Here is a 12,908-nt window from a genome sequence, read left to right as displayed (position 1 = left end):
AGTTTTACCTTAAGTCATATTTTATCATGAATCGGAGGAGCCCCAGGAGGGAGCACCGTTCCCAGCTTTTAAGCAGCTGGTCTTCTCCCAGTTTCGAGCATCTGAGATGGAGGGTGAGCTCAGCAGCCCTTGTGCAGCGCGCAGGCCTGTGCGGGCCGCACCTGAACATGACACTGCGGTGTCCGAGGTCTAGGGAGCCATCATGGCCTGTTGCCAGATAGGCTCGGCTTCGGGTGCCTTTGCCCTCTGCTGTGCTTAGCCCCTGGCCAGTAAGTGGCATTTGCTACTGAGCCACGGGGATCTGCAACCGTAGGCCACCAGCAGGAGGAAGGCTTCAGAATTCTGACCCATCCGGGTTCAAATCCGCCTCTACTATTCACCAGCTGTGTGAGCCTGACCAGTTACTCAGCCTCTCTGGGTTCTGTGTGCCCTCCATGATATGGGGACAGCAGTCCTGGCCCTGTGACAAAGGAACCACCATGTGTAACGTGTCTCCGACAGTGTCTGCCACCTTTGGGCCTTTGATCAAGTGTAGTTATTATTAAACGGTCCATCCTGGTACCGTCTTATGCTGTGATCCTGCTACCAACTGTACGTTAGACTCTAGGCAATTCACGCAGGTCCACGTATGTGCACAGACATGCATGCTTATGCCTGTGATGTAAGACGTGACCTACACATAGATACATGGCAGGTACATTACAAGGGACATAGATGAGAGAGTAGGAAGGAGTTCTACGAGGTCAAGTCAAGTCATTGAGCACTAATACTCAGCGTCTTCTAGATGCTCACATTTGCCATTTTGTGCAAACCCCTACCTCAGATCCTGTTTGTAGGCACCTGCAAAGATGAAAAAATTTCCCTCTCAGCCGCCCGTCAGTGTTTACTCTTCCCACGAGGTCATAATCATCTAACCTCGTGTTTCTACAAGACAGCTGAAGGGTGGAAATCCATCAGTACCTATGGTGCTTTTCGTGCATGAAGACTGGTGGCACTTAGGAGAACGTTAGCAGTGCTCTACCCCATGGCTAGGGACACTATGTTTATCAAAGGTTTCATTAAGACTCACGATCTCTATTGATAACGTTGACCTTTTCATTTAAGCTGCCAAAATTACCACAAAGAATAATTCACTATAACCAGAAGAACTGGATGAAAATAATCCTGTCATTTGAAAATAAAATAGGTCAGTAGCTACTGTCATAGCCAGATTCTTCGGGTTCTATTAGACTTCTTTCTCCAACATGAGAAGACAGGGAACATTAAAGTTCGAAGGAAAATCTGGTTTGCGTGAGCACGAGAGTGTCCACACATACGAGGGTGATGACGTGGCAGCCAGTGCCCTCCGCACAGAGGACATCCATTCCTCTCCTCTCGGCCCAGACTATCCTTCCTCTCCTAGTCCCTCCCCAGCAGGTGCATCCTGACCGGTCTAGGCTAGTCTGGGAGGAGGGGGCTGGGGGGAGGTCCCCTGAATCCACTTGCCTGAATTGGACAGGCCAGGCTGAGCACGGGACCGGTTCTACCCAATGAGATGGGAAGGGCTGCATGGAAGGCGTGTGGTGGCTTCTTCGGAAGGGCGCTCTGGACCCTGCCAGGTCTGCATGGGACGCCCAGAGCTGCTGTGGCCCTCTTGGATTGCTTTAGGATGAAGCCATTCCAGGAGGCAGAGTCGTGGGGATGGCAGAGAAGCAGAGCCAGGCCCCGAAGCACTGGGCCCGGCGCCTGCCCTCCCTGCAGACTTCCGGTCATGTGAAGTCATGGGTCCCTAAGCCGTTTATGCCAACCAGGGCTGGGCTATTCTGTTCCTTGCGGCCAACGCATCCCAGGGGCAGCCGGAGCTACAGAAGCTGCTCGGCCTGGAGACAGGAAGCAGCCAACCAGCCCGCGGCCGCACGGAGGGCACCTACCTGTTCCTGGGATTCTAGTTCCTTGTGCTGCAGTTTCTTCTCTGCACATCGCACCTGGCTGGCGCGGTTTTCTAGCTCATCTTGTAAAGCCTGAAATAGTGGAAGATGAACACATACACGTTAAAAAATTGCATCCTCGAAAAGAAGTTTCACCCCTTGAACTGCCATGAAAACCTCGGCTTGAGCCCTTACTGCTGGTGCCCAGAGCTCAGGCAAACAAAACCAGCCTCTTAAGGTCACACCCACACTAAGTTTTCTGCTTTAGGAATCACTAGCGTAACAATTTCCGAACAGAAGACAGACACGTTAGCAGGTGTCAGTTCCAGTCAGAAAAATGTCTCTACTATTCCCAGCACAGAGCCACAAGCACACAGCAAAGCATAAAGCCATCGCTAATGAAAGTAGCTCTCAGTCAACCTGCAGGGTACAGGGCACTCTGAAAAGTGTTGTGACAGCCTAGGAATGTAATGGCGGACCAACAGGACGGGTTTCCAAATCATACTAATAGTAACCTTAAAGGAATCTTTCTATTAAGTCATGAAGGATGGTGTGGAATTTGAGAAGTCTGTAAGAAGTGTATGGAGAGGAGCTCTTTCAGTGGCCAAGTGGCTGCTGGAAACAGAATTTAGGTTACCATGCGGAATTTAGGAACCCTGAGATCAATAAGCATCATTGCCTCCATTACTATTTTAAGAGGTGAATTCGAAAAGAAACAGAATGCATTCAAACAATCTGACATAATATGGATATGATACACAGAAAGTTACAAGTGAGAAGGACACATAGCATGGTAACTGCAAAGGTGCCAAATAAATTCTCAAAACAAAATTCAGTCAAGACAAAGGACTTCCAGCTGTGTGTCAAGAACTGTGATAGGCACTCTAGATAGAAGAGCAAAAGAAACCAGACAACAAAAAGTTCCCTGTTCTCATGGACCTTATATTACATTGGAGGGGTAGGCAATAAGCAAATAAGTGTAATATATTAGTGGTAAGTGGAGAAGAGAAATAAATCAGGACAGGAGGATATTCTTGAATGGGGCCAGGGAAGGTATTGCAATCTTAAATGGATGGCCCAGGAAGACTTGAGCAAATATTGAAAGGAGGAGAGAGAGCAAAGCCTTGTAGGCAAAGCCTTCCAAGTAGGGGACACTGTATATGCAAAGGTCCTGAGGTGGGGGTGTTCAGGTCAGCATGGAGGGGCACCGGGGGAGTCACACCGTCAGGGACATCATAGGTGCTAAGTCGCATCAGGTCATGCAAAGCTTCAGAGGGCAAATAAGAACTTCAGATTTTATTCAGAAGTAGAAGGAAAAGCTATTGGAAGGTGTGGGCAAGTGTGGCTTTGATTGATGTGAGGAACAGATGGAAAAGGGGTAAGGGCAGAAGCAGGGAGGCAGGGTGGAGGTCACCGAAACATATTGGGGAAGGACGATGGGGAACTGGACCAGGGTGGTGGGTGGTAGGAGTTGGGGGTTTGAAGACAGAGTGACATCCCCAAGGGGTGGATTCAGAGCATGGAAAATAACAAGATCCGCTGGATCTTGGCTTGAGCAGGTAGGAGGAGGCAGTCGAAGAACGTAAGGGAGGGGTAGGGGAGAACATCTGTCCAGCCTAGGATGCGTTACGGTAAGTCTGGAATGCCCATGACGCATCCGAGCAAAGACGTGGGCTTGCAGCTAGGCACAAGAGTCTGAAGTTCAGACCGAAATGTTCCAGGCAGTGTCCATTCAGGATTTTTTCAAAGCGACACCAGTCTTTTCTGCACACAGACATCCACAGTGGCTCCTCACCTCTTCTGCAGTTCTAGATCCAGGCAGCATCTCATCAATGTTTTATGGTCACTCTCGACATGGAAAAACTGTGCTTATGATTTGGTCTTGGATTTCAGGAAGTCCACACATTGCCTGAAGCCCATCCAGAGATGAACCCCAGGCCAAGAGCCTCTCATTTAAAAAGCAAAAGGCTTTGAGGATGAGGTTAAAAGCTTCAGGGGCTCCTTGATATTATGTCTGATTAAAAAACCTCCAGTTCAACCAAGTCTGCCCACGAGCTGGAAGGTGTCCTTGTTACTTCTGTTATTGCGGTCTGCGAATGCAACTGTTCCTGTGTTTGCTGATCAAGTCGCAGTTTCTTTTTTCCTTTTGGTGGCTACCAACAGATACGATCGCATCCGCTTCTCTGATGGCATCATCGGGGAGAGGAAGGATTACCGGAGTGGGAAGAATGTGTGCATGTTTTGTTCCCGGTCTTTCCTGCTCTCCCATCCGCCCTCATCCTGCTGGCAGCGGGATCTTCTGAAGCCGAAATCTAATTATGTCCGTACCCCTGGAAATACTCAAACAGGACTCCAGCATCCCTGAGATGCAGCTCAAGCTCTTGGGCATGGCTGGCAGGGACCTCTGTCTTCTGGCTCTGGCCAGGCTGAGCCCCTTGAAGCCCCAGTGCCCCACTGCTGCCCCGGCCAGGATCGGGTAACCCCGGGAGCTCTCAGGGATGGAGTGGGGTTTATTTTTAACCCTCACTGCAGCCCTGGGTGGCAGGTGTTGCTTTCTCTGCATTAGAGAGCACAGAACTGAGGGTCAGCGAGGTTCCGCAGCCTGCTCAGGTCCCCGTGGCTGGTACTCAGGCACCAGACTGGAATTTTAAAACACCAACTTCACATTCTGTACGTTTTGCTACTCACACTGCCTCTTTCTCCCTCTGAACCTGTTTTCCCTTTTCTTTGCCTAGAAGCTGCTGTTCCTGCTCGGCTTGAGGGCGTCAGTCCTGAGAGCTGAGGTGGACTCCTCCGGGCTGCTATCCATCTGGGGCTTCAGAGAGTCAGCGTCCGGGTCCACTCAGGACTGATGGCCGCAGGAGCTTGGGGCTCTCTCCCCCTCAGGTCTGCAAGCCTAGCGCCAGGCCAGCTTGATGCCTGGCACACACTTGACCCTGAATTCGTGTTCATGGAAGGAGCTAATAAATATCTGAACGAACTCCTGAGAAGATGTACTTCGGTCATCAAGGTTTCCAAATGTCCTTCATGCAGCACATGAAACTAAAGGTTATTATGTTTCTCAAAACACAGAATATACAACTACACCTTCCGAATATCTGTATCTAGACACATATATGTATGTGTATGACATTACCGTTACTTGTGGTGATATATTGTCGGTTTCTGCCACAATAAAAAATACAACGCTTCCTTTATTATTTTTTTAGTTTTATTTTTATCTTTATTTTATTTTTTTAAGATTTATTTGAGAGAGAGATAGTGAGCGAACACATGCTCGTGTGCATGCACACAGGTGGGAGGGGCAGAGGGAGAGGGAGAGAGAATCCTCAAACAGACTTCCTGCTGAGCGTGAATCCCGACGCAGGGCTCGATCCCAGGAATCTGAGATCATGACCTGAGCCGAAACCAAGAGTCTGATACTCAACCGACTGAGCTCCCCAGGCACCCCTGGTTTTAATTTTTATTTCATAGAAGAAAATAAAGGAGAGGTATACCTTTCTTGTCTTAAACAAAACATAGTTCCTGGCCTCCTGCCTCGTCTCCTTCCTCCTCCAGTAGAGGCCTGGGCGTGGCCACACGCAGCGTGCCTGTCCTCCTCTCTACCCTCTTGGCATCCCGGTGCACCTGCCGGCTGTCCCCACCATGCTCCTGAGTCCGTTTTCATCACAGTCACTTGTTACCTCCCGAACGCCAAAGCCAGAAGCCAATTTTCTGCTCATCCCATGGCGGTATTTGGTCCTGTTCATGCCTCAGTGTTTTTTGCCCTTGAACTTGAGGAACTAACTCTGCAGAGTGAATCCAGGGCGGAAGTAGGCAGGCTGCCACCAAAGTGGGAGGGGCTTGCAGGAGAGCTGGGGTGGGTGTGGCGGAATCAAGAATGGGGCAGCAAGGGAAAGAGGGACTCAGCGATAACCACAAGGCTGTGACACTGAACGACCACAGAATATGACACCATGAACTACTGAAAGGACAAGGAGCCAGAGCAGTAGGGGCAGGCTGGTTTCTGACAAGTTGAGTTTAAGGTGCTGGTGGGACGTCCCAGGGGACCAGTCATACTGGGAAGAGGTTCTGAGCAGCAGAGAGGGGTCTCAGATTAGGTGCAGATGGGACACTTTCTTGGGGATGTAAGTTGAAAGAAAAGAGGTGGTTCGAGACCCTGACTTCCTGCCCCACGGAAGAGCAGGCAGAGGGAGAGGAGGCCAGTGAGAACTTGGGGGTCAGGGAGCGGCTCAGAATTTAGCCTTACAGGACGCTAGCAGAAAGTGTTTCTAACAGAACAGGTCACAGAATTACATCTGCTCCTTTCTCCACACTCCACAGAGGGAAAAGACCAGGTCAACCACATTTTATCAGTGTTATCAAACCGGAAGCGAAATCGCATTTGCTTGTGAGAAAGGTACCACTTTTCAAATTTGCTCATAGTTTAAAGATGTAGATGTAAGACATAATCTTTTTAAGGTTAATTGGAGAAAGCAGTATGTCTAGAAATCACTTTTATGATCTGTTAAAAAAATCAATTTAAACAATTGAAAAGTAACCAAATAACAGACCACTCTCAAAAAAGTTAAGATGTACTTAGACGAAAGGAAAATGACAGTTTAGATTGGCAGCTGCTCCTGGTCTCAGATTCTAAAGAATTATTAGGCCATTAGAGTTCCAACCTCGGAATCCGACATAAGGACAATGTGAAAGTGACCACAATTACTCAATCAGCACAAGCAGAACATTCTTTCGAGCTGTGGCTTCTTGATTCAAAAGCCTTCAGATCTGACATTTGATACACACACACACACAAAATCTCAACTTTTGGTTTATTCCTGAGAAAAGCCCATGATACTGGAAGGACAGAATGCCCAGCACTGGGTCACAGATGGAAAATGGAATCCAACTTGCCCTGTTAAACTGTTTATTCTGCAAAATCATTCCCCATCTCTCAGCTCTGCTGTGTTAACTTGCATCATTACTGAAAAGGCAGTTCTTTTCTCCAATTAAGCCTGCCTTTAAATGCCACATAAGTCAGCTTGCTGTAGGAAGGAAGCTACACTGTGCTGACTCTCAGAGTGCTTTGTGGTGGTTGGGAAGAAAGAATGACACTTTCCAGAAGAAAAATGTAAATGGCATAATAAGCTTTGCCAGGACAATGAGGGTATGCCACACTCTTTAAGAGGGAGCACGTTATAAGATAATTTGATTTGTTTGTTTAAAATATGAAAATAATGAGGGCAAATTGAAGCCTGAAGGATTATACATGTCAATGGACTTCTGGGGTGAGGGGAAGGGCTGGTGGCTAATTGCCCAGTAAATGGCACCTGTGTCAGTACCGGAGCTTTGCTGTTGGTCTGGGGGAAAGAAAGGGAACTACAGTCGATGTTATTTTCATAAAATTTATAAACACAATTCAAAGCAAACCACTCAACTTGTAAAATCATGCATTAAGGAATTATTTGTAGTCTTATTAAAAACCAAAGTTTCTCTGGCAGTTCTGAATCAATTAAACGAACACGAAATGATGGCACATATATGCCTCTTAATAATGAAGAAATGAAATAAAAGAGTTCACTTCAATTATAAAGTGGTTGAAAAGTTATTTAATGAAGGAAAAAGTCATCGGAAGGGAGAAACATTGTGCTATCGTGATAAAAAAGAAATGGGGCATCTGGCTGGCTCAGTCAGAGGGGCGTATGATTCTTGATCTTGGGGTCATGAGTTTGAGCCCCACAGTGGGTGGAGAGATTGCTTGGATGGATGGATGGGTGCATGCATGGACAGCTAGCTAGCTATACAGATGTCGGAATGTTCCCAGTATACAAGGCATATGACAGAGGTATTCACACTTAGTCTTTTAGTATGACCAGAAGTCTTTCTAGAGATCTGACGTTGCCCTTAGCCAACCTCTTGGTCAGCTCCATAGATGGAGGTGCGTGTGGGCATCCACTCTGGCCCACGAGAGCCATGACCTTACAATCCTTTCTCAGTAGGCCGCCTGGGCAAGCAAATTTGTCTTCAGCTTGTCACCCAGAATATCTGGCCTCCAGGTTCTGACCAGAGACTGCCATCTCAAACTCTCTGCCTCCCCCATCTTTACCGAAACCTCTGTTGCAAGAAATTTGGAAAAACCACTTTCTAATCAGAACAGAATCAACAGGAAAAAGCTACCCTCCCTTGAGTCACTTCTGGAAATACTGTCAGCGGAGTGAGCATTTACCATTTTGTTGTGCAGACTGTAGGAGCGTGCCTTCCTGCTTTTTAAGAGTTTTCAGACCAGTTCTCACTGACTTGACATTTCATGCATTTTACACTTATTTTCTCCCTCATCCTGTGTTGCTAAGTTTTGGGAAAATGCCTATGTCTGACGTTTTCACAAAGCATACACTGAGGGGCAATGGATAAAAGGACCCTTTCCTTGGTTCTCTCCCCTAGACCATATTCTACATGTTCTCTGGGAAGTGGGAATCTTGAATAGCATAGAGTTCTTTTATTTGAAGAAACTGGGTTAAAGCATATGTAGACCATAAAATCATGGATTAAGTTTTGCCCTATATAGACACAACATTGGGGTCTTCAAAGTCATAGATCTTGAAGACTTTGGGTTAGGTCTGTGGTCACGAAATGAGGAAGTAGATGAGCCTCTGGTGGGTGAAATGCCAAAAGGGGCCTCATTAGCAGCAGGTGCCACAGTTTAATAAGCGCAGCGGAGTTTAATAAGTAAAAAATCAGAATATTGGTACCGAAGAAGCTGCCCAAAAGAAGTCCGCCTGGCATACTACTCCCCCTACTTTTGTGTATGTTTGAAAGTTTCCATAATAAAAAGCTAAAAAAATTTTAAGCGTCTCTTACTTAAAAAACATGAAGTCACCATATCTTTCATGAGGTTTGAATTTACTATCTCACTTCAGAGAAGACATGATTCATTCATCGTTCAAAGGGTAGGAGAGATAGAGAGGGACTTCCCCATGTGTATTTTAAATATAAGTTAAGAATGCAAGGAGTGATGCTCATATTTTGGCCTAAGGAGAAGATAACTAGAAAGGGAAGGCTTATTTATATTTTTATTAGGATATAATTTACGGATGGTAAAATTCCAGGTTTAATTTTTTAATGGAAGTGGTCTGTTTTCTATTCAAAACATGGAAGATGACTTAAAAGTTTTGTGTCATAAAATACCTAGTAAGTTTATAAAATCTTGATATAAAGCATCATCCCCTGATTGGTTTATCCATCAACCAGAAATGACACCTGATCTGTGACTACAGAGAAGAGACACTAATTATGAAGGGGAAAGAGGCATGACTCTCATTTAAACCTTAATTGCCTTTTCAATAACACCCACATTTGTGTAAGGAGCACCACTGTGATTCAGTTTACAAACGGTGCTGACAGTATTTCTGACGAGTCGGTTTTCTTTGGCACGTCAATGGACAGAGAAACAGCAGGTGATTTTCTTTCTACTATTGCTAACTAAAAGCTAAGGAAAAATGAAAGAAAAGTAACAAAATCTCACTATTTTTATGCCAGATTTATAGACTTTTTTTTTTTTTAAAGCACATCTTGAGCAACTAGGATACAGCGGGAACACCAAGCCCCATCCCCCAGATGAGCAGCTCTGACCCTGAGCGGGAGGGAAGATGACACAAAGGCAGAGTCACATTTTTCCTGGGTGGTCTCCCCGGCTATGTACACAGGCCACTGTAGCTCCTGTCTGATTTTATTATTTTTTTTTAATAGGCTAAATCTACTAACAAAAATAATGAGTCTTCAACTGAAATGCCAGTCAAGATTCCTTTCAAAGTGATTTCTTCATTGAGACCTACCCAGGATGAATAACAAACCATAAGAAAGTTTTATTAGTGATTCTACAGTGACGAGAGAACGGGCTCATACTATAGATCTAAAGAAAACCAGAACCACAGATACTGCAGAGGCCGCTAATGTATTCAACACACAACAGTGTATGTGTGTGTGTGTGTGTGTGTGTGTGTGTGTGTGTGTGTCTCTCTCTCTATATATATATTTTATGGCTTACAGTCAGGTTTTTAATTTTTTTTTCACATTCCAAGCAAGCACCTTTTTTTTTTTTTTTTTTTTTAACCTTCATAATTCAGTCTCAGTGGTACTGGTATGAAGAAAAGGAGATCTTTGGGGGGTGTTAACTCCATACATATGCTCTTCACATCAAGCAAGATTCCTTTCAGGTGCAAAGTTTCTAGTCCTTGTAGCAACAAACCACATGTATGAGAAATTGCACTTGGACGTGAGCCATTGCTATAGTACGTACTAGGCTACTGATTCATCATGAAAGGCAAAAGTATTGTGGCCAGCATGAAAAACAAGAGAAGTGTTTTTTACTTATTCTCTCTCATGTACGTGCCTATTTTCAGGCTTTTAAAATTCCTGAAGAACTTCCTTCAAAAGTCCTAAAAATGCACTTTTAAAAATGTTGCTCTTTCCTGGTCTTAACCTGGGTTTTAGGAACAGAAATCATGCTATTCCAAGACCATGACCTAGGGAAGCTGGCTTCCCCTGACGCACCCCATTGGTGTTTCCTGAGTCACACAAAGACCCACCTGACCTGACCCACGTCTCCTCTTCGAGAAGCCAGTATCTTTCTACTCAGGAAATCCAGAGCACAGGTGCTTATCTCGGGTAGTAGAAATGAGGATCAAGTTCAAGAACCACAGCTAGAATGGTTCAGGATCATGGAGGAGGGCAGAAGAGTGAAAAGTGTTGACATCTGGCAGACCACCCCCCTTCTGCACAAGCTCAGGGAAGAGGGAGCGCCCGTAAGTCATTCATTTCCATTTTGACTTTCTTACAATGGCGAATCATCCACACGCGTGATCCCTTGGGCCTGCAGCATTCATTCCAACAAACCCTGACTTCTTCCTCCTTTGAAACTGAAGAAGGGACATGCCGGCTGAGAGACAGGCAGTTGAATGGCTACGGGGCTCCCTGCGGAGGTGGCTGGGTGCTGTCCTTAACCAAGGGGGACGGTGGACAGGGTAGAATTAAAACATATGGAAAGGAAGAGAGAAAATAAGTCTCTGTGTGACACAGATTCAATGGTAGTACGAGATGACCACGCGCTCGCACACTGCCGAGAGAGAGAGAGAGAGAGAGAGAGAGAGGGAGAGAGAGAGAGAGCGCGCGCTCATGAAGGAAGCAATCTGGGGGAGCGAGATCTTGAGTTGAGTGTTAGAGCTGGAGCGCGCACCATGATATCAGCGTCACCCTGTCCCGCGGGCAGTGACCCCCCAGCTCCAGCAAGGGCCTTCCTGCTGAGAGCCCTAGTTCATCTCCACACGCATCTCCCGTGTCCCCTGGTGTGGGTCTCCCACTGTCTGTGTGTGCACATGGGTGCCTCACCGTCACCTCAGATGCATCACATCTAAGACCAGACTCAGGGGGTTTCCCTCCTCCCCGGCTCCCTCCCTGCTGTCCTTGCCATCAGCCGTACAGCCGTCTTTCGGCCACCACCCGGGTTTAAACTCACAGCCCCCTGTGGGCCGTCCCTCTTCCAACTCTCAGGCCCGGTTAGTTGCCCGGGATCCTTCAAACTCTATTTGAAGGCACTCTTACTTCTGCCTTCATTTTTGCATACTGGGATTCCGCATTTTTCCCAGTTGTGACCCCATGCAACCCTTGGGAGACAAAATTTTTTTCAAAGACCATCTTTTTATGTCATTCTCCATCTCCGGAAACATCAATGCCTGACCATCACTTAACCCTGTCAAGGTTAACATCCATCTACCTAGTTCTGAATCCCTCCACGGTTTTGCTTACTGTGCACAGCATAATAACTCAAAGCTCCCGCGTCCGCTCCCACACGTCCGACACTGTGCTAACACGTTAGCTCCTACGTCAGGCCCTGTGTTAGGAGCCTTAAGTACTCCCCTTCTTTTCACAATAACTCTCGGAGAAGCCCCACTGGGAGGGAGGGAGCGGAGGCTGCTACAGATTGCCCAAGCTTTCCAGGTAGAAAGTCAGAGAGAGAGTAACTGGCCCCGGGTCAGCCACACCTGGAAGGAGGGAACGGTGCCGCCTGAGCACTGGGCTCTTCTGCCTCTCTGCCTCCACCTGCTGCTACCAAGACGCCCCCCCCCCCCAACTGCCCTGTGGGCCTCTGTTCTCTGTTCCTTTCTTCATCTTATCTAGAATGTCTCCGACTGTCTCTGCTAATGCTTTCCTTCAAAAACTTTCAGTGACTCCAAATGATCTGGGTCTTGTCTTAAGATACTTAGTCTTTAACTTAATGAATCAAAATGTATAAAAGGCAGGAAGAGGGCACCTGGGTGGCTCAGTGGGTTAAAGCCTCTGCTTTCAGCTCAGGTCATGTTCCCAGGGTCCTGGCATCAAGCCCCACATCGGGCTCTCTGCTCCACAGAGAGCCTGTTTCCTCCTCTCTCACCTGCCTCTCTTGCCTACTTGTAATCTCTGTCTGTTAAATAAATAAATAAAGTCTTAAAAAAATAAATAAAAGGCAGGAAGAAAAAAGTTTCTATGTCACAGATTCAATAGTAGTAATGATGCCAGTGGTTTGCCTATCAGAGTATGGTGTCACAAGAGAAGGGCATTACATCATATTCTGGGTTGACTTGCATGCCCTCAAAAAGACATGTTGAAGTCCTAACCCTCAGAACCTCAAAACATGACCTTATTTGGAAATGGGGTCCTTGAAGATGGAATTAGTTAAGAAGAGGTCATACTGGACAAGAGTAGGCCCTTAATCCAGTAGGGTTGGTGTTCTTATACAAAGAGAAACATGGGAAAAGGTTGGCCATGTGACACTGGAAGGAGAGATTGGACAGAGAGCCATTTGCGAGCAAAGGGCCTTGGAGATTGCTGGGAAACACCAGGAGGTACAGAACGAGGGAGGCATGGCCCTGCTTCCACCTTGATTTTAGACATTTTGTCTCTAGAACTGTGAGATGGTGACTTTCTGTTGTTTAAGCCATTTAATTTTTGGTACTTGGTGATGGCAGCCCTAGGGAACTCATATAC

General features: G+C 46.6%; 1 protein-coding gene across 1 annotated transcript in view; it reads right to left on the bottom strand.

Moving 5' to 3' along the window:
* CEP112 (centrosomal protein 112) overlaps window positions 1-12,908 on the bottom strand; it is a 406,137-nt gene that overhangs the window by 42,137 nt on the left and 351,092 nt on the right. The window contains exon 24 of the mRNA XM_032319493.1: window positions 1,911-2,000. Coding sequence (XP_032175384.1) covers window positions 1,911-2,000 — 90 coding nt within the window. The remainder of the gene's footprint in view (window positions 1-1,910; window positions 2,001-12,908) is intronic.

The sequence above is a fragment of the Mustela erminea genome, chromosome 18 (genome assembly GCF_009829155.1).
Source record: "Mustela erminea isolate mMusErm1 chromosome 18, mMusErm1.Pri, whole genome shotgun sequence".
Taxonomy (NCBI): Eukaryota; Metazoa; Chordata; class Mammalia; order Carnivora; family Mustelidae; genus Mustela; species Mustela erminea.
The sequence above is the reverse complement of the archived record's forward strand: the minus strand, read 5'-3'. Positions and strand labels throughout refer to the sequence as shown.